At 42.4% G+C, this 20,153-nt stretch overlaps 1 protein-coding gene across 7 annotated transcripts in view; it reads left to right on the top strand.

Moving 5' to 3' along the window:
* Positions 1-20,153, top strand: part of PSD3 (pleckstrin and Sec7 domain containing 3) — a 559,242-nt gene that overhangs the window by 131,783 nt on the left and 407,306 nt on the right. For 5 of the 7 annotated variants that reach the window (XM_081221103.1, XM_081221102.1, XM_081221100.1 and 2 more), the window contains exon 2: positions 4,779-4,887. The exons of the other annotated variants lie outside the window; for them this stretch is intronic. In XM_081221103.1, the coding sequence (XP_081077229.1) occupies positions 4,779-4,887 (109 nt within the window). The remainder of the gene's footprint in view (positions 1-4,778; positions 4,888-20,153) is intronic. 7 annotated transcript variants of the gene reach the window in all.

Below are 20,153 nucleotides of genomic sequence, written 5' to 3'. Positions count from 1 at the left end.
GATGAATTTGAATAACTCTTTTTACCAATAAAAAGAAGCTGAAGTCTAAGACTGAACATTAGTGTGACTGAGTGGGAGTCTCACCTGGGATTCCAGTCTGGATCAGCCGACAGTCCATTTGCTAATGTTACTTCATATCCCATACTTTATCACAGTGGCTGTGATAAAAAAGAATATATATTTTTCAGTTAGTAATACAGAAGAAAAAGTAGTGCTGAGTATTTCAAGTAAAAACTTTTTGACCTGCAAAAATTGTTGTGGAGCTAGGTGGGTGAAGATTTGTAACCCTTGGCATGGGTAGGGCAGTGGGGCACCTAGCTTTAAGAATAACAAATATAAGCTGAGTGAATTTTATTTCGCTGGGCAAGCCAGGGGAATGGTGGTGCTTTGACTGGGCCTGAATGTTGGGTTTTGGGGTTCCCCACAATTTTCAGAGTATGGGGTGCTTTATTAGAGTGGAGCCCTGTAGTATCTTTTACTCTTTTTTTTTTTTTTTTTGCAGGTGGATTCTTTTTTTTTCTCTTTATTTTATTTTTTTTTTTTTTGCTTTATAACAAATTTAATCAGTTATACATATACATATGTTCCCATATCCCCTCCCTTTTGCATCTCCCTCCCACCCTCCCTATCCCACCCCTCCAGGCGGTCACAAAGCACCGAGCTGATCTCCCTGTGCTATGCGGCTGCTTCCCACTAGCTATCTACCTTACGTTTGGTACTCTTGGTTAGAGCATCCTTTTAACAGGTGTTTCTTTTCTGTGAGAGTCTGAGTGTGCTTTGAACAGCGCTTCACTTCCAAACCTTAGCACAAGTGTGCTCTGTGGACCAGCATCAGCATCCTCTGGGAACTTCTTAGGAATGCAGAGTCTCAGGCCCCACCCCAGACCTGCTTGATCTGTGTTTTAACAAGACTCCCATGCAGTTCATATATACAGTAAAGCATGGGAAACGCTGGTCTAGAGCAGTGGTTCACAAAATGTGGTCCCTGGACCAGCAGCATCAACAGCGCCAGCAAAGTTGTTAGGAAATTCACATTCTCAGGCCCCAAATCCCAGACCCCCTGAACCAGAAACTCTGGGTGAAACCCCAATATGTGCTTTAACAAGCCCTGTAGGTAATGCTAATTCATGCTTAAGTTTGAGAACCACTCTGGAGCACTGTGTTTCCACAGTTTTGATCTGGACTCACGGTGAAAAATGTATTTTACATCATGACCCAAAACACACACACACACACTCTCTAGAAGTTTCATAAAACAATGGTTATCTTACCAAGTGCTATATCTACTTTGATATTTTCCGTTTTATCCTGTTAAATATATATGTGTGTGTATAAACTTATTTATAAAGAAAACCTGGCCATGACCCACACAGCTGATTACAAAGCCACTAATAGACCATGCACTGCAGTTTAAGGACTGATGCTCTTGAACAGGGTCTCTTAACCTTCTTCTGTGCTGTGGCCCCTTTTGACAGTCTGGTAAAGCTCCGGATCTCTTGTCAGAATAATGCTTTTTAAGTGTATACAGTAATATACATGGAGCTGTAAAAGAAACCAACTATATAGGGTACCAGAATATTAAACAAGTGTGTGATATGGTGATATATTGTGTTTTCTTATTCTTAGTGAGATTTAGTGGTGGGTCTTGTAACTACCGTCATTTCAAAGTAGGGATGGGTATAAATCATACTTCAAGTTATTTGCAGTAATTGTTATATGAAGTGAAAATGGCTGTGATTTCAATTGGTGACAAAGTTACGGTTACTGATAATAATACTGTGGTTTGTTGAGTACATGCATATTTGGGAAAAAAAGCTACATTTCGGTTTAAGGTAAGTGAGAATAAAGATGTAATTTTTCTCCCCGTCTAACTTCAGACTTCCAAAATTCTGAGGTTAAGCACTCTTGCTCAAGAGGAACCTTTCTCTGGAGAATAGTTCCCAGGCTTTAAGACTGTGTGTCAAAAAATTACCTTCCTGGAATTTCTTAAAACTGCTGCTTCATCGATGGCATTTCTTCTTATTTTCTAGCACCATGGTAGTGGAGTTCTGTTTTGTTTTTTTCCTCACCAACACGGTAGGAGGTTTCCCTTTTCTCCACATCCTCACCACCATTTATTTTTTGTGTTCTTTTTGATGTTAGCCATTCTGACAGGGGTGAGGTGATACCTCATTGTAGTTTTGATTTGCATTTACCTGATGCAGAAATCAGCATTTTAAAATTTAATTTAATTTTTATTTTATTTTGGAGTATAGTTGATTTATAATGTTCTTAGTTTCAGATGTACAGCAAAGTGATTCAGTTATACATATACCTGTATCCATTCTTCTTCTTTTTTTGTTTTTGGCCACGCTGTGCAGCTTGTAGGATCTTAGTTCCCCGACCGGGGATTGAACCCCAGCCCTCAGCAGTGAGAGCGCAGAGTCCTAATGACCGCCGGGGAATTCCCCATATATCCATTCTTTTTCAGATTCTTTTCCCAAGTAATGGAGTTTTCCTTTAAAATCTTCTTCTCTATTGCTTTCCTGAGGTCACCTCAGGCCCAAATGCAATCTGTTGACAGTGTTTCTTCTCTAGTCTCCTCCATCTCAACACACCACCCAGCTGCTCAAACCAGATTCCTGGGGTCGTTCTCTGGGCCAGGGGTTCTGGATTCAGGGTCTGAATCTGGGGTCCACGGTCTACTAGCTGTGTCACCTTGGACAAGCGACAAGCCTCCCTTTCTCTGCCTGTGAGACTGGGATGGCAGCAGTGCCCACCTCGTAGGACTGTTCTGAGTATTACATGAGACACCCCAGGTATTGCACTGGGACAGCCTGGCCTGGAGTTCAGTGGTTAGTAAGTGTTATCCATTACACTTATGCTTGAGTTCTTCCTTTCCCTTATTCCTTAAACTCAGTCTGTCAGAAAATTTGTAGAGAGTCTCCCTACAGGTATATTTCACATTTATCTACTTCTGTCTGTTTCCGTTGCCGTCATCCTACTCGAAACTTTCATGCATTCTCATTGGCACTTCTGACTGGTGTCTCTCCTTCCTCTTGACTTACTCCAATCAGTTTCCCCTATAACAACCGTCTGATGTTCTTTAAAGTGTAAGTGAATGATCTTCTAAAAACGTTAGTGACCACGGTACGTTTAGAACCATCCAGTGGCTTCCCATCAAGCCTTTCCCTGACCTGCAGCCTGTGTTTTTGGCCCCTGCCTCCTTTCCAGTGTTTGTTCGTGCTGTGCTGTTTCTCTGGTCCGCCTCTAAACTTGCCCGTGTACCCACTATTCTGGGGCCACGTTGGCTGTCCCTCCGTTATTTGGGTAGCCTGGTCCTTTCATACTTTGAGGCCATTGTGTGTGACCCTCCCTCTGCTCAGCTGCATGTTCCTGCCCTTCCTCAGCTCCCGTCCTTCTCATCTCTGCAGGTATTGGTTCCTTAGAGAGCCTTTCCTAACCACCCCTACCTAAATGAGGGCACCAGGTTCCTCCTTTATCAGCCTGAGGCTCCCTAAACACATCAACAAAGTGAATATTGCCTCTCCATCAGGGAAAAGGATAATTAACAGCCTGTGATTATGAAACATGCAACTCCGAGAGGAGTGTGCACCTTTAACAGAAAGAATAATTTTACACATTGTGAACATTAAGTGATTGTAGAGCTATTTTAAGAAATTGCTATCTTGAAATTGTTCAAGAAGGTCTTTGGTATTGTTATTCAAGAACAAAGAGAGGCCTGCCCACTGAACCTGTCTGCAGAGGGTGATGGAGGTACTCATAACCCAGCCGTGCGCCTCCTCACTGCTGTCAGTCATTTCTGCTCCAAAGGGTAAAGCAGACGTCATAAAATTTCCCTCCTTGAAGTAGCTGCCTGGTTGCTGATAGAACCCTTCATGCTCCTCTCTCCTAAAGTGAATGGTCAGTTGCTGCTCAGACATGAGAAAGATGTCTCATGATTAGACGGTAGAAACCAGTATGGTAATATCTGGATCCTGGTTCTAATTTTTGAGTTTGGAGTGAAGAGGCAGAATAATGACTCCCTGATTGGACTCGGTCAAATTTCTCTGTGTTTTGACATTTCTGCCTTGTTACTTATTTTTAATTAATCCTAGGCCAGAGAAAGGAGGCACTCCTGATTTTTGGCAGTTGCCTAAAGCAGCCAGGAAAAGGGTGATATGAATTGAGAATCATGTTGTGAACCACTTCAGTGACCTTTGTAGTTTTTCTTTCAAATAAGTGGTCCCAAAGGACACTGGGACAGATGCTTGAATTTAGGATAATAAGTATAAACACCTGGTACCCCTGTTCGGCTAAATGGTGTTCCTGATTAAATAAAAATGTGGTCTCTTTTGGGGCAAGGCTACTTTTTTTTGACATACTTTAGCAGAACTCATGCACAGAAGTATTCCTGGTATGGGCTGTGGGTAATGATAATCATTTGGAAAATGATGTGTCTAAAAATACAGTTTTCTTATTGCAAAAAAGTAACATATACTTAATTTTTAGAAATTCTACCATAATTCTGCCCTCCAATCAAGCCAAACTTTTCATATTTTTCTTGTTCCCCTATAGATGTTTATATGTTTATCTTTCTATATAGTTGTAATCTTGCTGTGATCATCTTGTATTCTGATTTATGTTATGTTATGATTTTTATGTTTCATTTTTAATGGCTGTATAACATTCTATCAAGTAGACATGTCATAACCATTCTCTTGTTGGTTGATTTGCTTTATGATGTATTTTTTATGATATACTTTTAATGATGTCTTTGTTTTGCTCTAATTTTGCAGGCAGAGACATTTGTTTGGGTTAACAGTGCATCAGCACATTCCCAGAGTGTTGCCAAGGCCAAATATGAATTTTTATTTGGCAGATCTGAAGAGAAAACTCCAGATACTAGTAAGTGTTTCCCTACCTTCCTCTTTCAGGTAACAGATAGGAAGTCCTATTGAAATTTCAAATCTCAGAAGCTGAGAATTCTTCAAATCAAGAAGTGACTTGAAATTACCTAAAACAGGCTACTAGAATCACATCCTGTATTTCTGAGTTCTACACCTTAGGAAGATGTAGAATTATTAGTGAATAATTAAAGCAAACAGGTTTTACAGAGGTAGGAAGGCAGCAGTGCAGATGGAGAAAAGGTACTCAGTCAGAAGGAGATAAAGGCCATAGGAGTCTTGGGAGTCAGGCAGAGAAGGGTACTGAATGTGGTTAAGAGCCTTGGCTCTTTAGCTAGGCTTCTTGAGCGTCATTTCTGGCCTTGTAACTTATGAGATGCGTGACCTTGAGTAAGTTGTCTAAGCTATTTTTGCCTCAGTTTTCTCATCTGTAAAATGGGATTATAGTGATATATGTCTCAGAAATCTTTTGAGGATTAAGTAGATTGACGTATGTAAGGATCTCAAAACCATACTTGGCATGTAATAAATGCTATGGAAGTGTTTGATCATTATCATCATCATATTCCTGACCTTTGAAGCTGACATTTAGAAAAAATACAATCCTGACTCTCCTCAACTCCATCACTGTCTGACACTGATTTCTGTTTTGGGTAGATAAGGAATCTGACCTAATGTATTGGTAGCTGTTGTTCAGTTGAAGAAGTCAAATGCTAAGTATTCATTTTGATTTATGTGTTAGATGGGATTATATAATGGGCTCCCTAATACCTGGAGCTAGCAAGAATGCAGTGTATATCAATAATTCCTTTTACCTTAATAATGAATACTTATTAGATATTTCAGTAGTTGGGGACTCTTAATGAAGTATAAAACAGCTAAATTATTTAAAAAAAATCATTCTGGTTTTATTGTGTAGCATAAATACCTAACATTCTAGGCTTGAGGTTTGGGGCACTTAATCATTTATTCACTTTGTCTCGGGGAGTACTGACTGTCATCACCCCAAGACTGTGTAAAACTCCTCCTTGGCATAGCCTTAACTTTGTGATTTTGTGCTAATTAAGCTGTTTTTAACTTTGATAAAACATGATTTTTACTTCACTGTGTAGAGATACTATCAAATATCTACATAGTCCTTTGACTTATTGGTGGGTGAGTTTGGGTCTACCTTACTCATAGGTTTTGTAGTTTTCCAAGTGTACCTGAGGAGAATCAGAATGACATTTTAAACCTCCTGTTCCTTATTTGCCTTGGTAAAAATGGTTGGTGTTATTTATTTCTAGTGTGATGTTATTCCGCAGGTGTGTACGTGTGCATGCATTTGTTAAATCTATTTCATGAACACTTGTGCGCTAGTCACCTGTGCTGGTGTAAGTGTGCATGCATTTATTAAATCTATTTAATGAACACTTGTTGTGTGCTAGTCACCTGTGCTGGGCACTGTCATGGTGCAAAGAAGTAGAAGACAGTCCTTGCCACCTGGGGGCTAACTCTTTGGTCAGAGAGAGGGAACGATCACTTTCAGCTGTGCTGGTGATGGCTTCATGGAGGAGGCGAAAGTTGCACTGTTCTTAAAGAATGACTAGTTGGGGGAGGGCATTTCAGACTGAGGGAGGGGGATGAGCAAGGCTGTGATGGCAGAAAATACAAATTTTATGGACAACATGGAGGAAACTGCCCAGGTTGGTTTGCAAAGCATATCTGTGAGAGACAGGTTTAGAAAGATAACCATTTAGAAAGGAGCAGAATCATGGAGGGTGAAGAGTGTGCATTTTAATTTAGGTACGTGGAGATGAAGTACCAGGTACTGTTTTTTTTTTTTTTAATCTACTTTTTATTTTTTTATTGGGGTATAGTTGCTTTACAATGTTGTGTTAGTTTCTGCTGTAAAACGAAGTGAATCAGCTCTCTGTGTATATATATCCCCTCCCTCTTGGACCTCCCTCAACACCCCCCAATCCCACCCATTTAGGTCACCACAGAACACTAAGTGGAGCTCCCTGCGCTATACAGCAGGTTCCCACTAGCTATCTGTTTTACACATGCTAGTGTATACATGTCAATCCTAATCTCCCAATTCATCCCACCTCCACTTCCCGCCCCGCCTGCCGGCACCCTCCGGCCTGTGTCCACACATTTGTTTGCTACGTCTGTGTCTCTATTCCTGCTCTGCAGATAGGTTCATCTGTACCATTTTTCTAGATTCCACATATATGTGTTAATATACAATAATTGTTTTTCTCTTTATGACTTACTTCACTGTGTATGACAGTCTCTGGGTCCATCCACGTCTCTGCAAATGACTCAGTTTCATTCCTTTTTATGGCTGAGTAATATTCCATTGTATATATGTACCACATCTTCTTTATACATTCCTCTGTTGATGGACATTTAGGTTGCTTCCATGTCCTGGCTATTGTAAATAGTGCTGCAGTGAACATTGGGGTGCATGTGTCTTTTTGAATTATGGTTTTCTTAGGGTATATGCCCAATAGTGGGATTGCTTGGTCATATGGTAATTCTATTTGTAGTTTTTTAAGGAACCTCCATACTGTTCTCCACAGTGGCTGTATCAATTTACATTCCCACCAACAGTGCAAGAGGGTTCCCTTTCTGCGCACCCCCTCCAGCATTTATTCTTTGTAGATTTTTTTTTTTTGTGTGTGGTACGTGGGCCTCTCACTGTTGTGGCCTCTCCCGTTGCGGAGCACAGGCTCCGGACACGCAGGCTCAGCGGCCATGGCTCACGGGCCCAGCCACTCCGTGGCATGTGGGATCTTCCCAGATTGGGGCACAAACCTGTGTCCCCTGCATTGGCAGGCAGACTCTCAACCACTGCTCCACCAGGGAAGCCCCTCTTTGTAGATTTTTTGATGATGGTCATTCTGACCAGTGTGAGGTGATACCTCATTGTAGTTTTGATCTGCATTTCTCTAAAAATTGCTAATAATAATTGCTAATAATTAGCAATGTTGAGCATCTTTTCATGTGCCTCTTGGCCATCTGTATGTATTCTTTGAGAAATGTCTCTTTAGGTCTTCTGCCCATTTTTTTATTGGGTTGTTTGTTTTTTTGATATTGAGCTGCATGAGCTGTTGGTATATTTTGGAGATTAATCCCTTGTCAATTGCTTTGTTTGCAAATATTTTCTCCCATTCTGAGGGTTGTGTTTTCATCTAGTTTATAGTTTTCTTTGCTGTACAAAAGCTTTTAAGTTTAATTAGGTCCCATTTGTTTATTTTTGTTTTTATTTTCATTACTGTAGGAGGTGGGTCAAAAAAGATCCTGCTGTGATTTATGTCAAAGAGTGTTGTGCCTATGTTTTTCTTGAAGAGTTTTATAGTATCTGGTCTTACATTTAGGTCTTTAATCCATTTTGAGTTTATTTTTGTGTATGGTGTTAGGAAGTGTTCTAATTTCATTCTTTTACATGTAGCTGTCCAGCTTTCCCAGCACCACTTATTGAAGAGGCTGTCTTTTCTCCATTGTATATTCTTGCCTCCTTTGACATAGATTAGTTAACCATATGTGCATGGGTTTATCTCTGGGCTTTCTATCCTGTACCATTGATCTATATTTCTGTTTTTTTGTGCCAGTACTGTCTTGCTTACTGTAGCTTTGTAGTATAGTCTGAAGTCAGGGAGCCTGTTTCCTCTAACTCTGTTTTTCTTTCTCAAGATTGCTTAGTTATTTGGAGTCTTTTGTGTTTCCACACAAATTGTAAAATTTTTTGTTCTAATTCTATGAAAAATGCCATTGGTAATTTGATAGGGATTGCATTGAATCTATAGATTGCTTTGGGTAGTATAGTCATTTTCACAATATTGATTCTTCCAATCCAAGAACATGGTATATCTCTCCATCTGTTTGTATCACATTTAATTTCTTTCATCAGTGTCTTACAGTTTTCTGCATACAGGTCTTTTGTCTCCCTAGGTAGGTTTATTCCTAGGTATTTTATTCTTTTTGTTGCCATGGTAAATGGGATTGTTTCCTTACTGATTTTTTGTTGTTAGTGTACAGGACTGCAAGAGATTTTTTTGTGCATTAATTTTGTATCCTTCAACTTTACCAAATTGATTAGGTCTAGTAGTTTTCTGGTGGCATCTTTAGGATTTTCTCTGTATAGTATCATGTCATCTGCAAACAGTGACAGCTTTACTTTTTCTTTTCCAAATTGTATTCCTTTTATTTCTTTTTCTTCTCTGATTGCTGTGGCTAGGACTTCCAAAACTATGTTAAATAATAGTGGCAAGAGTGGACATCCTTGTCTTGTTCCTGATCTTAGAGGAAATGCTTTCAGTTTTTCACCATTGAGAATGATGTTTGCTATAGGTTTGTCGTATATGGCCTTTATTACGTTGAAGTAGGTTCCCTCTGTGCCCACTTCCTGGAGAGTTTTTATTTCAGATGGGTGTTGAATTTTGTCTAAAAGCTTTTTTCTGCATCTGTTGAGATGATCATGTGGTTTTTTCCTTTAATTTGTTAATATGATGTATCACATTGATTGATTTGCTTATACTGAAGAATCCTTGCATTCCTGGGATAAACCCCACTTGATCATGGTGTATGATCCTTTTAATGTGCTGTTGGATTCTGTTTGCTAGTATTTTGTTGAGGATTTTTGCATCTATGTTCATCAGTGATATTGGCCTGTAGTTTTCTTTCTTTGTGACATCCTTGCCTGGTTTTGGTATCAAGGTGATGGTGGCCTCGTAGAACGAGTTTGGGAGTGTTCCTCCCTCTGCACATTTTGGGAAGAGTTTGAGGAGGATCAGTGTTAGCGCTTCTCTACATGGTTGATAGAATTCGCCTGTGAAGCCACCTGGTCCTGGACTTTTGTTTCTTGGAAGATTTTAAGTTACAGTTTCAATTTCATTACTTGTGATTGGTCTGTTTATATTTTCTATTTCTTCCTGGTTCAGTCTTAGAAGTTGTACCTGTTAAAGAATTTGTTCATTTCTTCCAGATTGTCCATTTTATTAGCATATAGTTGTTTGTAGTAGTCTCTTATGATCCTTTGTATTTCTGTGGTGTCATTTGTAGTTTGTCATTTTTCATTTCTAATTTTATGGATTTGAGTCCTCCTTTTTTACTTGATGAGTCTGGATAAAGGTTTATCAGTTTTGTGTATCTTCTTAAAGAACCAGTTTAGTTTTTTTGATCTTTGGTATTGTTTTCTTCCTTTCTATTTCATTTATTTCTGCTCTGATCTTTATGATTTCTTTCCTTCTACTAATTTTGGGTTTTCTTTGTACTTCTTTCCCTAGTTGCTTTGGGTGTTAGGTTAGATTGTTTATTTGAGATTCTTCTTGTTTCTTTTTTTTTTTTTTTTTTGTGGTACGCGGGCCTCGCACCGTTGTGGCCTCTCCTGTTGCGGAGCACGGGCTCCGGACGCACGGGCTCAGCAGCCATGGCTCACTGGCCCAGCCGCTCCACGGCATGTGGGATCCTCCCGGACCGGGGCACGAACCCGTGTCCCCTGCATTGGCAGGCGGACTCTCAACCACTGCGCCACCAGGGAAGCCCTCTTCTTGTTTCTTGAGGTGAGATTGAATTGCTATAAACTTCCCTCTTAGAACTGCTTTTGCTGCATCCCATAGTTTTTGGGCCATCATGTTGTCGTTGTCATTTGTTTCTGTGTGTTGTTTTATTTCTCTTTGATTTCTTCAGTGATCTCCTCGTTCGTAGCATTTGTTTAGACTCCATGTGTTTGTATTTTTTACAGTTTTTCCCTGTAATTAATTTCTTTTTAAAAAAGTTATTTATTCATTTATTTATTTATTCATTGATTGATTGATTGATTGATTGATTGTTGTGCTGGGTCTTCATTGCTGCCTGTGAGCTTTCTCTTGATAAAGCGAGTGGGGGCTACTCTTTATTGCGAGCTAGTCTGCACGGGTGTCTCATTTCAGTGCCTTCTCTTATTGTGGAGCAGAGGTCTAGGCACGTGGGCTTCAGTAGTTGTGGCACGTGGGCTCGGTGGTTGTGGCTCGCTGGCTCTAGAGCGTAGGCTCAGTAGCTGTGGCACACAGGCTTAATTACTCCGTGGCAAGTGGGATTTTCCTGGATCAGGGATCAAACCCATGACCCCTGCATTGGCAGGTGGATTCTTAGCCACTGTGTCACCAGGGAAGTCCCTGTAATTGATTTCTAATCTCATAGCTTTGTGGTCGGAAAAGATGCTTGATACAATTGTAGTTTTCTTAAATTTACCAAGGCTTGATTTGTGACCCAAGATGTGATCTATCCTGGAGAATATTCTGTATGCACTTGAGAAGAAAGTGTACTCTGCTGCTTTTGGATGGAATGTCCTGTAAATATCAATTAAGTCTCTCTGGTCTGTTGTGTCATTTAAAGCTTGTGTTTCCTTGTTGAGTTTCTGTCTGGATGATCTATTCATTGGTGTAAGTGTGGGGGTTAAAAGTCCCCCACTATTATTGTGTTACTGTCAATTTTCCCTTTTAAGCCTTATGTATTGAGGCAGTCCTCTGTTGGGTGCATAAATATTTATAATTATTATGTCTTCTTCTTGGATTGATCCCTTGATCATTATGCAGTGTTCTTCCTTGTCTCTTGTAACAGTCTTTATTTTAAAGTATATTTTATCTGATATGAGTATTGGTACTCCAGCTTTCTTTTGATTTCCATTTGCATGGAATATCTTTCTGTGTCTTCTCAGTTTCAGTCTGTGTATGTGTCCCTAGGTCTGAAGTGGGTCTCTTGTAGACAGCATATATACAGGTCTTGTTTTTGTATTCATTCAGCCAATCTGTATCTTTTGATTGGAGCATTTAATCCATTTACATTTAATGTAATTATCGATATCTGTGTTACTATTACCATTTTCTTTATTGTTTTGGGTTTGTTTTTGTAGGTCTTTGTCTTTTCTTGTGTTTCCTGCCTAGAGAAGTTCCTTTAGCATTTGTTGTAAAGCTGGTTTGGTGGTGCTGAATTCTCTAAGCTTTTCCTTGTGTGTAAAGCTTTGGATTTCTCTGTCAAATCTGAATGAGATCCTTGCTCGGTAGAGTAATCTTGGCTGTAGGTTCTTCTCTTTCATCACTTTAGGTATATCCTGCCAATGCCTTCTAGCCTGCAGAGTTTCTACTGAAAAATCAGCTGATAACCTTATGGGGATTCCTTTATATGTTATTTTTTGTTTTTCCCTTGAAGCTTTTAATATTTTTTCTTTGAATTTAATTTTTGTTAGTTTGATTAATATGTGTCTCGCCATGTTTCCCCTAGGGCGTATCATGTATGGGACTCTCTGCACGTCCTCGACTTGGGTGACTGTTTCCCATGTTAGGGAAGTTTTTGACTATAATCTCATCAAATATGTTTTCAGACCCTTTCTCTTTCTCTTCTTCTTCTGGGACGCCTATAATTCAAATGTTGGTGTGTTTAATGTGGTGCCAGATGTCTGTGAGAATGTCCTCATTTCTTTTCATTCTTTTTTCTTTATTCTGCTCCTCAGCAGTTATTTCCACCATTCTATCTTCCAGCTCACTTATTCGTTCTCCCTCAGTTACTCTGCTATTGATTCCGTCCAGTATATTTTTCATTGTAGTTATTGTGTTGTTCATCACTGTTTGTTCTTTAGTTCTTCTAGGTCCTTGTTAAACATTTCTTGTATCTTCTTGATCTGTGCCTCCATTCTATTTCTGAGATTTTGGATCATCTTTACTATCATTACTGTGAAATCTTTTTCAGGTAGGTTGCCTATTTCCTCTTCATTTATTTGGTCTTGTAGGTTTTTACCTTCCTTCTTTGGCTGTAACATTTTTTTGTCATCTTATTTTTCTTTTGATTGGTGGGGCTGTTTTCCTGTCTTGCTGGTTGTTTGGCTTGAGGTGTCCAGTACTGGAGTTTGCCAGCAGTTGTGTGGAGCTGGGTCTTGGTGCCAAGATGAGGATCTCTGGGAGACCTCACACTGATTAATATTCCCTGGGACCTGAAGTTCTGTTAGTCCACTGGCTTAGACTTGGTGCTCCCACCACAGGAGCTCAGGCCAGACCCCTGGCCTGAGAAACAAGACCCTGTAAGCTATACAGTGCAGCAAAAAAAAAAAAAAAAAAAAAAAAAAGCAACAAATAGAAAAGAGCAGAACAATAACAAAGAATAAAAAATAGAATTAGAAAAATTAAAAATACATTAGAAAAAATAATAAAAATGAAACAACAAAACAGAACCACAACAGCAAAAGCAAAAAAAAGAAGAAAATAAAGAAAAAAAAAGAGATTAAAAAAAAGTAAAAAAATAAATATTCCACGGTGCCTCCTCTATCAGTGTCCTTCTCCCGATTGTGAGCAACAGCCAACCCCCACCTCCCCAGTGGGCCCTCCAAGATCTCCAGTTAGGTCTGTGGACTCACTATATCAGCCCTACATCTGCATGTGTTCCTCTCACCAGCGTCTGTTCCTGGAGCTGGCCCGGAGCACACGTGCCCATGCAGGCCAGCTGGGGCACAGGTGTTCACAGGCACACCCACAGGGGCTGGAGGAGGCCTTGGAGGGGGGTGGCGTTTGGCCCACCTGGACCCACGCGGCCAGAGGAGGCTTTGTTAGGGGCGGGCCTCAGACCTGGGACCCGTGCAGTCGGAAGAGCCTTTGGCTGGGGGCACTCAGGTCCGGAACTCATGCGGCCGGAAGAGGCCTTGTGTTGGGGGCTCAGGCCCAGGACTCGTGCAGCTGGAAGAGGCCTTGATGGGGAGGAGGAATTCAGGCCCAGGACCTGTGCCACCGGGAGAGGCTTTGGTGGGGGCAGGAGTTCAGGCCCGGGACCCCAGCAGGCTCATGGGGGCCCAAGGGGCTGGGGGAGATGCTGGCCGCATTACCCTCCAGTCCCCTGATTCCGTGAAGGTTCCTCTCCTTCCCTGCTGATCCTCTTGCTGTGAGTGGGTGCCTCCGAGCGTGGGAACCTCTCCCCTCCCCCAACCCCTCCCCCCAGGGGTGCCAGTCCCGTCCCACCTCCACTTTTCTCCCCCCCTTCCTTCCCATGTCCTACCTGGTCGAGTGGGATTTCTCCCATCCTTTTAGGGGTCCAAGGTCCCCCACCAGTGCCTAGTTGGTGCCCTTTTTGTGAGGAGATGCGAACTCTGTGTGTTCCTACTCCACCATCTTGACTCCACTGTTCTTGTTTTTCTAACGCTCGAGCCTGGGGTAACCGTATTTCTCCAGGTACGATTTTAGAGAGATGAATCAAGATGGGTTGATCTGGAAATTGGAAGGGGGAGCAGAAGTTGTTGCTTATTGTAGGAGGGGTGTAGGATGCAAGTGTATATTGACTTTGGGCAAGTACTTTTTTTTTCTAATCTTCACAAAGAAATGATGGCACATTTTTATCATTTCAAAAATACTCTTGAAGTTTCATTATATTGACCATTCATCTATTGTCAAAACACTGCCCAAACTCAGAAGACCATAAGGAAAGGTAGTAGAGAGAATAGGACAGTGTTTTTATTTGAATTTGATTGGTAGGCATACCTCTTCCCACTTGTTTTTTGTTTTTCCAAGTGGATTAAATAAGTGACTGAAACTGACTAAGTGCTCCAGAAATAGCCTTCTGGAGAAACAGAAATGCTGACATTGCGTTTTGAATGCATCCCAAGTAATATTCAGGTGGTAGCCTCTTAGTAATGCAGCCAAATCAGTGGAGGTCAGTTGACTCATGGCCCCAGTTAGGCCCAAGGAAAGTGTCGCTGCTCTAGGGACAGGAGGCTTAGGCTTTGCCACTCGGTGGGGACTTAACATGGGCTGTGGGTGGGAGTTTCTAGGGAAGACAATTCAAGATAGTTTGCAAAGTGTTGCTTATTGCAGGGGTTTTGAATCTGTGACAGAGTTTGGGGGTGTTGGATGGGGTATGGGAGAACATGAGAACAGAAGAAAGAGTCCCTTGACTGGGAATTAAGGTCTGGATTCTGTGATCTGCTCGTCAGTGTACTGAAAGAGGTGACCTTGCTTCTCTCTATTCCCTGCTACTTTCTGGGAGCTGTTGCAGCTTTCAGGAGGTCTTCAAGGGCAAGTCTGTAGTTGGTAATTGCTGAGAAGCTTTGAGCTAGTGTGGCATCATTTGTGCTGTGACTTAATGAGGAGCGGGGAGGCGAGTCACCAGAGGTTCCCCTCTTCCATTCTGATCAGCTGTTGGAATATTTGTGGAGCTGCATTGAACTACAAAGAGGTAAAAAAGAGGTGCCACAGGAGCCCACCTGGGGCCACCTGTGAAGCAACACCTCCCAGACTTACCCCTTGCCCCTCGTTTTCTCTCCTGGCTGTTGCGCTGAGGCTGCTGACTTCTCTCAGCTCGTCAGATGGAGTCCGCTCTAACAGGAGGAGGCTTCATTTTGGGAAAGTACATTCTTTGAAGTGTTCCTAAGGCAGTATCAGATGGCTGAGGTTGGTATGTCTTTTGGGGGAAAATCCAGAGGGAAGAAGTGCTTGAGAAAGGCTTTGAAGAAGAGTGAGACTGTTCCTTGGCTTGTGGGGAGGACACGTGACTTGTGGAAGCGAGTGAGGGAGCGAAGGGCCCGTGGTATCCTGAGAAAGGGAACTGACTTCTCGTATTAGCTCTCGGAAGTTTATAGACTCTCACTCCTACCTTCTCCACTGATTTTTAAACTTTGAGATAAGTAGGTAGGAAATAAGCTTCAACAGTATTGAAGAAACTGTCCAAGGGCATGTAGTTTAGATGCTTTCAAGTCAGGTGGAGGCCAGGGAAGAGGTGGGGGGTTGGCTTTTGATGAACTGGTTTTCCAGAGCTCTGATGGGGAGAGTCCCTTGTGTGGAATTGAAGCCCCAGCCTGCAGCCCAGATGGGGTAGGTGTCCAAGTGTATCATCTCGCGACATCTGGAAATTGACACAAACGTGCTGGGCTGGTGAAACCCGACAAGTTACTGCTGAAGTACATGCAAAACCGCCCAGAGGGGCCCTTTCACAGCCCAGGACATAGAAGACCCTCATATTAATGAATAGATCAGTGAACTTAAAATGGACAAGCTCACAATAAAGTGGTATAAACTGCAAAAAGGAAGGAGCTTCCATGGGAGGGAAGGTCAGAATGCATAGCAAGCAGGGAAATCAAGACCCACAGAGCCAGAGATAGTAGAATATTCTGAAAGTATAATGGGTTTGTTTAAAAGATAAAAGAGGGAACCATTATGATAAAGGAGGAAAGTATGAAGTAGGGAACATGCATATGAACAGAAAATAACTTACAGAAAATGAATAATATAAATAGTGAAAGTTATTTATTTATTTTTAATTTTATTTATTTATTATTTTTGCGGTATGCGGGCCTCTTACTGTTGTGGCCTCTCCCGCTGCGGAGCACAAACTCTGGATGCGCAGGCTCAGCGGCCATGGCTCACGGGCCCAGCGGCTCCATGGCACGTGGGATCTTCCTGGACCACGGCACGAACCCCTGTCCCCTGCATCGGCAGGCGGACTCTCAACCACTGAGCCACCAGGGAAGCCCTGAGCAGAGTTTTTGAGGCTCAGGTGGAATGGATGCTGGCAAGACAGATGTTTCAGACAGTGGAAGAAGTGTATGTAAAGCTGTGGTGCTGTGAAAGCCATGGATTGTTCAGAGCAGCTGGTGTCAGTGGGGGTAGAGGGTGGGTGTGAGGGAGAAGGCTCGGGACAGGCAAGGGCCAGGCTGTGCACAGTGTTATGTGCCCTGGTAAGGAGTATGTGTTTCATTGGATTTTTTAAAATAATGGATTGATTCTTTATATTTGGGATTTAGGGAATCAGTCTGAAAGCAGTGTGGAGATTGGATTGCAGATATGGAGAGGTGAGATTGGAAGCAGTGTGCCTTGTTAGGAAGGTGGGTGCGTGCACACACGCATGTATGCACACACGCACACACATGCACACACATGCACAACACACACACACGCAGCACACACACGCTCACATGCGCACGCACATACACCCCTGTGGCCTAAAGAAAATACAAGTTTACTCTTCTCCTCCGTGAAAGGAATCCAGACAGATGATAGAGAGCTCGGGTGGTGGTTCTGCAGTGTCAAATGAGCCACACTCCTGTGGGCTACTTGGTCTGCCATCCTTTAAACATTCCTCATCTTCTAATGTGGTTGGTTGAGTTCCAGCCAATTCCCGAGAGCACAGAGGAGGAAGAGGGCAATCAGAAGGGCAAAGGGGCATGTGCCATCTGTACTTTAAGGATATTTTGGAGAATATCCTTACCACAGAACATTTTCAGTTACAGCTCATTGCTTATAGTGTGGTGCCATGGAAAATGCAGAAAATGTAATCTTTAGCCATGTGCCCAGCTAAAAACTGGGAGTTCTGTTTGTAAGGCAGGGGAGGTGGGCAGTGGGCTCAGACCACCTGTGTGATTGCCACAGAGTAGTACAGGGATGCAAGGGGCTCATGATGATGACGGGGCTGAGGCAGTGGCAGCAGGGAAGAAGGCAGAGTGCAGAGAGGGAGGCGCTGCTCTGGGCACCGGATTGGGTGTGGAAAGGAGGACAGAGGGAGGCGCTGAGGGCGGTTCTGCTTTGGGCAGCCGGGTGGACGGTGGTGCCTTGCAACAAGGTACAGGCTGGAAGGAGGAGCAGGTTCGGGGTGGTGAGGAGAACGGTGACAGCCCACTATGCTGGGTTTGGGACCCTGGCACTTTCACGTGGGGACGTCCGGTGGGCAGGGGGTGTGTGGGGCTCCTCCAGGGAGAAGAGACTTTGGAAGTGGATGTATTGCCCAGGGAACATGTGCACCACGGGAAGACTGCAAGTGGTACCTTGAAGAAGGTAAATATTTAAAGGGTGCTTAAAAGGAATTCAGGGGCTTCCCTGGTGGCGCAGTGGTTGAGAGTCCGCCTGCCGATGCAGGGGACACGGGTTTGTGCCCCGGTCCGGGAAGATCCCACATGCCACGGAGCGGCTGGGCCCGTGAGCCATGGCCGCTGAGCCTGCGCGTCCGGAGCCTGTGCTCCGCAACAGGAGGGGCCACAACAGTGAGAGGCCCACATACTGCAAAAAAAAAAAAAAAAAAAGTGGAATTCAGGATGATGAGCCAGGGAGATAGAAGGAAAAGCAGAACAGGAAGATATTGGGAAGTAAGAGGGAAGAGATTGTAATAAGAAGGGACTAATTGGGCCCAGTAAAGAAAGGCTGAAGTGTCTAGCAATTAAGAGGTGATGGATGCAGTAAAATAGAGAAATAGATGTTTGTGTGTTTCGGTATCTCTGTCTGTATGTATCAGATACGGGTGTGTGTATATGTGTAAAGTTGTTTAGATCAACAGCATGATCCAAAATGATCATAATGAGTGTCAAAATCACTCAGGGTAGATGGCTGCTGAGCTGATCTCTAGGAATGGAGTCTGCATATCCTGTGTCCCCCCTTCCCCCTTGGCAGCCCACTTTGGGTTTCTGTCACTGTGATAGGGCAGTAACTAGGTCTCTCAAGCTAAAATTCTGTATATATTTATTGCTAAGTGAGCATGTTTTTATGGGCAGAGAGGGGTAGATATTTAATACAAGGACTGGTGTGCCTTGAGAAACATGAAATGGTTTAAAAAATGTGATGAAATTAGGGTCCCAGCTGCCACTGTTCACCCCCTTCTTTGAGCTTTAGCATCAGGCTGTGAGTGAGGATGGGGGACTGCTTAGGATTGCAGCGGCCTTGTTCAGGTGGAGCTGGATATGATGATTTATTATTTTTTTAATTTATTTTTGGCTGTGTTGGGTCTTTGTTGCTGCGTGTGGGCTTTCTCTAGTTGCGACGAGCGGGGGCTACTCTTTGTTGCGGCGCGCGGGCTTCTCATTGCGGTGGCTTCTCTTGTTGCGGAGCGTGGGCTCTAGGCGCGTGGGCTTCAGTAGTTGTGGCTTGCGGGCTCAGTAGTTGTGGCTCGCGGGCTCTAGAGCGAAGGCTCAGTAGTCGTGGTGCACAGGCTTAGTTGCTCAGTGGCAAGTGGGATCTTCCCGGACCAGGACTCGAACCCGTGTCCCCTGCATTGGCAGGCGGATTCCTAACTACTGCGCCACCAGGGAAGTCCCAACATGATGATTCTTTGTTCCTTTTAGGACAGTCCTACATCTAAAGGTATGACAAGTTCACAGGCACAAGTGATTTTGAAAGGTGTACTGTATTTTATTATATCATTTTAACCTGATTTACAGATACCTAATGGCAGATTTCTGTGTTTTCCTTCAATAAGTATATATATGTTTTTTCCTGAAAGCTTGGAAAGCAATTATTGGGTTGGCCAAATGGAATTTTTTTTGTACAAAATTCTATGTTTAGGTTCTGCTGATAGTTAGACAACACTTCCCTCTGGTGGACGGAGTTTGCGATACTTTTTTAGTAGTGGTTCTCAAATTGTCAAGTGCTGTTTCCTTTTCCTGCTACAGATTTCTTTTATGTTTGTTTTGGAGGTCAATTAATATACTTTTGTTCTTTCTGCTTAATCTAATCTGAAGGTTTATAAAAATTCCAGTGGTGTACAAATATGCCTTAAATCTGTGATACTTTAATCTCATTATGATGTTATGAAATTAAAGATTTGGAATTTTCATGGCAAAAACATTCATGTGGTTGAAATAGAAATGTTAACTACCTGTACTCTCAGATGGACATTTTGGTATGCCTCTGATAATTATAGTGCTTGAATATAAGATGCATTCAAATAATATATGAGCCATGGCCGCTGAGCCTGTGCGTCCGGAGCCTGTGCTCCGCAACGGGAGAGGCCACAGCAGTGAGAGGCCCACGTACTGCAAAAAAAAAAAAAAAAAAAAAAAAAAAAAAAAAATATATATATATATATATATATATAAATATGTGAAAGCTAGTCTGGAGTGTTCTTTTTTTCTCATACATAAATTTTGCAGAAACTTCTGAAGAAGTCACTACTATTGTAATAATTGAAAGACTAATGTGGAAGGTCCTAAATTGGCTGTTTCTTAACTGATAGTTTTTTAGTTGTTGCATTTGTTTGTCCTGTGTTAAATTATGGCTGACAAAGTGAGTGGGATATTTTTATTAATTTTTTGGTTCAATCCTGAGTTATCTGTTTGTTTTATATGTGTATACACACACACTTACTATGTAACAGATACTCTGCTAGGAAATTTTTATGTTAGCTGTTCTTTAGACCTCAGAGGAGTCCTCTGATGCTAGGTCCCCAGTAAGGTTTAAATAATTTTAACGTCAGGTTACACAGCAAGTAAGTCGTGGAACTGGCATGTCCACTCGAGTGTGACTTCAGAGCCCAAGTCTTCCCACCACATCCTACAGCATCACA

Source organism: Mesoplodon bidens, assembly GCF_964165515.1.
Source record: "Mesoplodon bidens genome assembly, chromosome: 20".
NCBI classification, from domain to species: domain Eukaryota; kingdom Metazoa; phylum Chordata; class Mammalia; order Artiodactyla; family Ziphiidae; genus Mesoplodon; species Mesoplodon bidens.
Note: the sequence above shows the minus strand (reverse complement) of the source record. Positions and strands in the feature narration are given on the sequence as shown.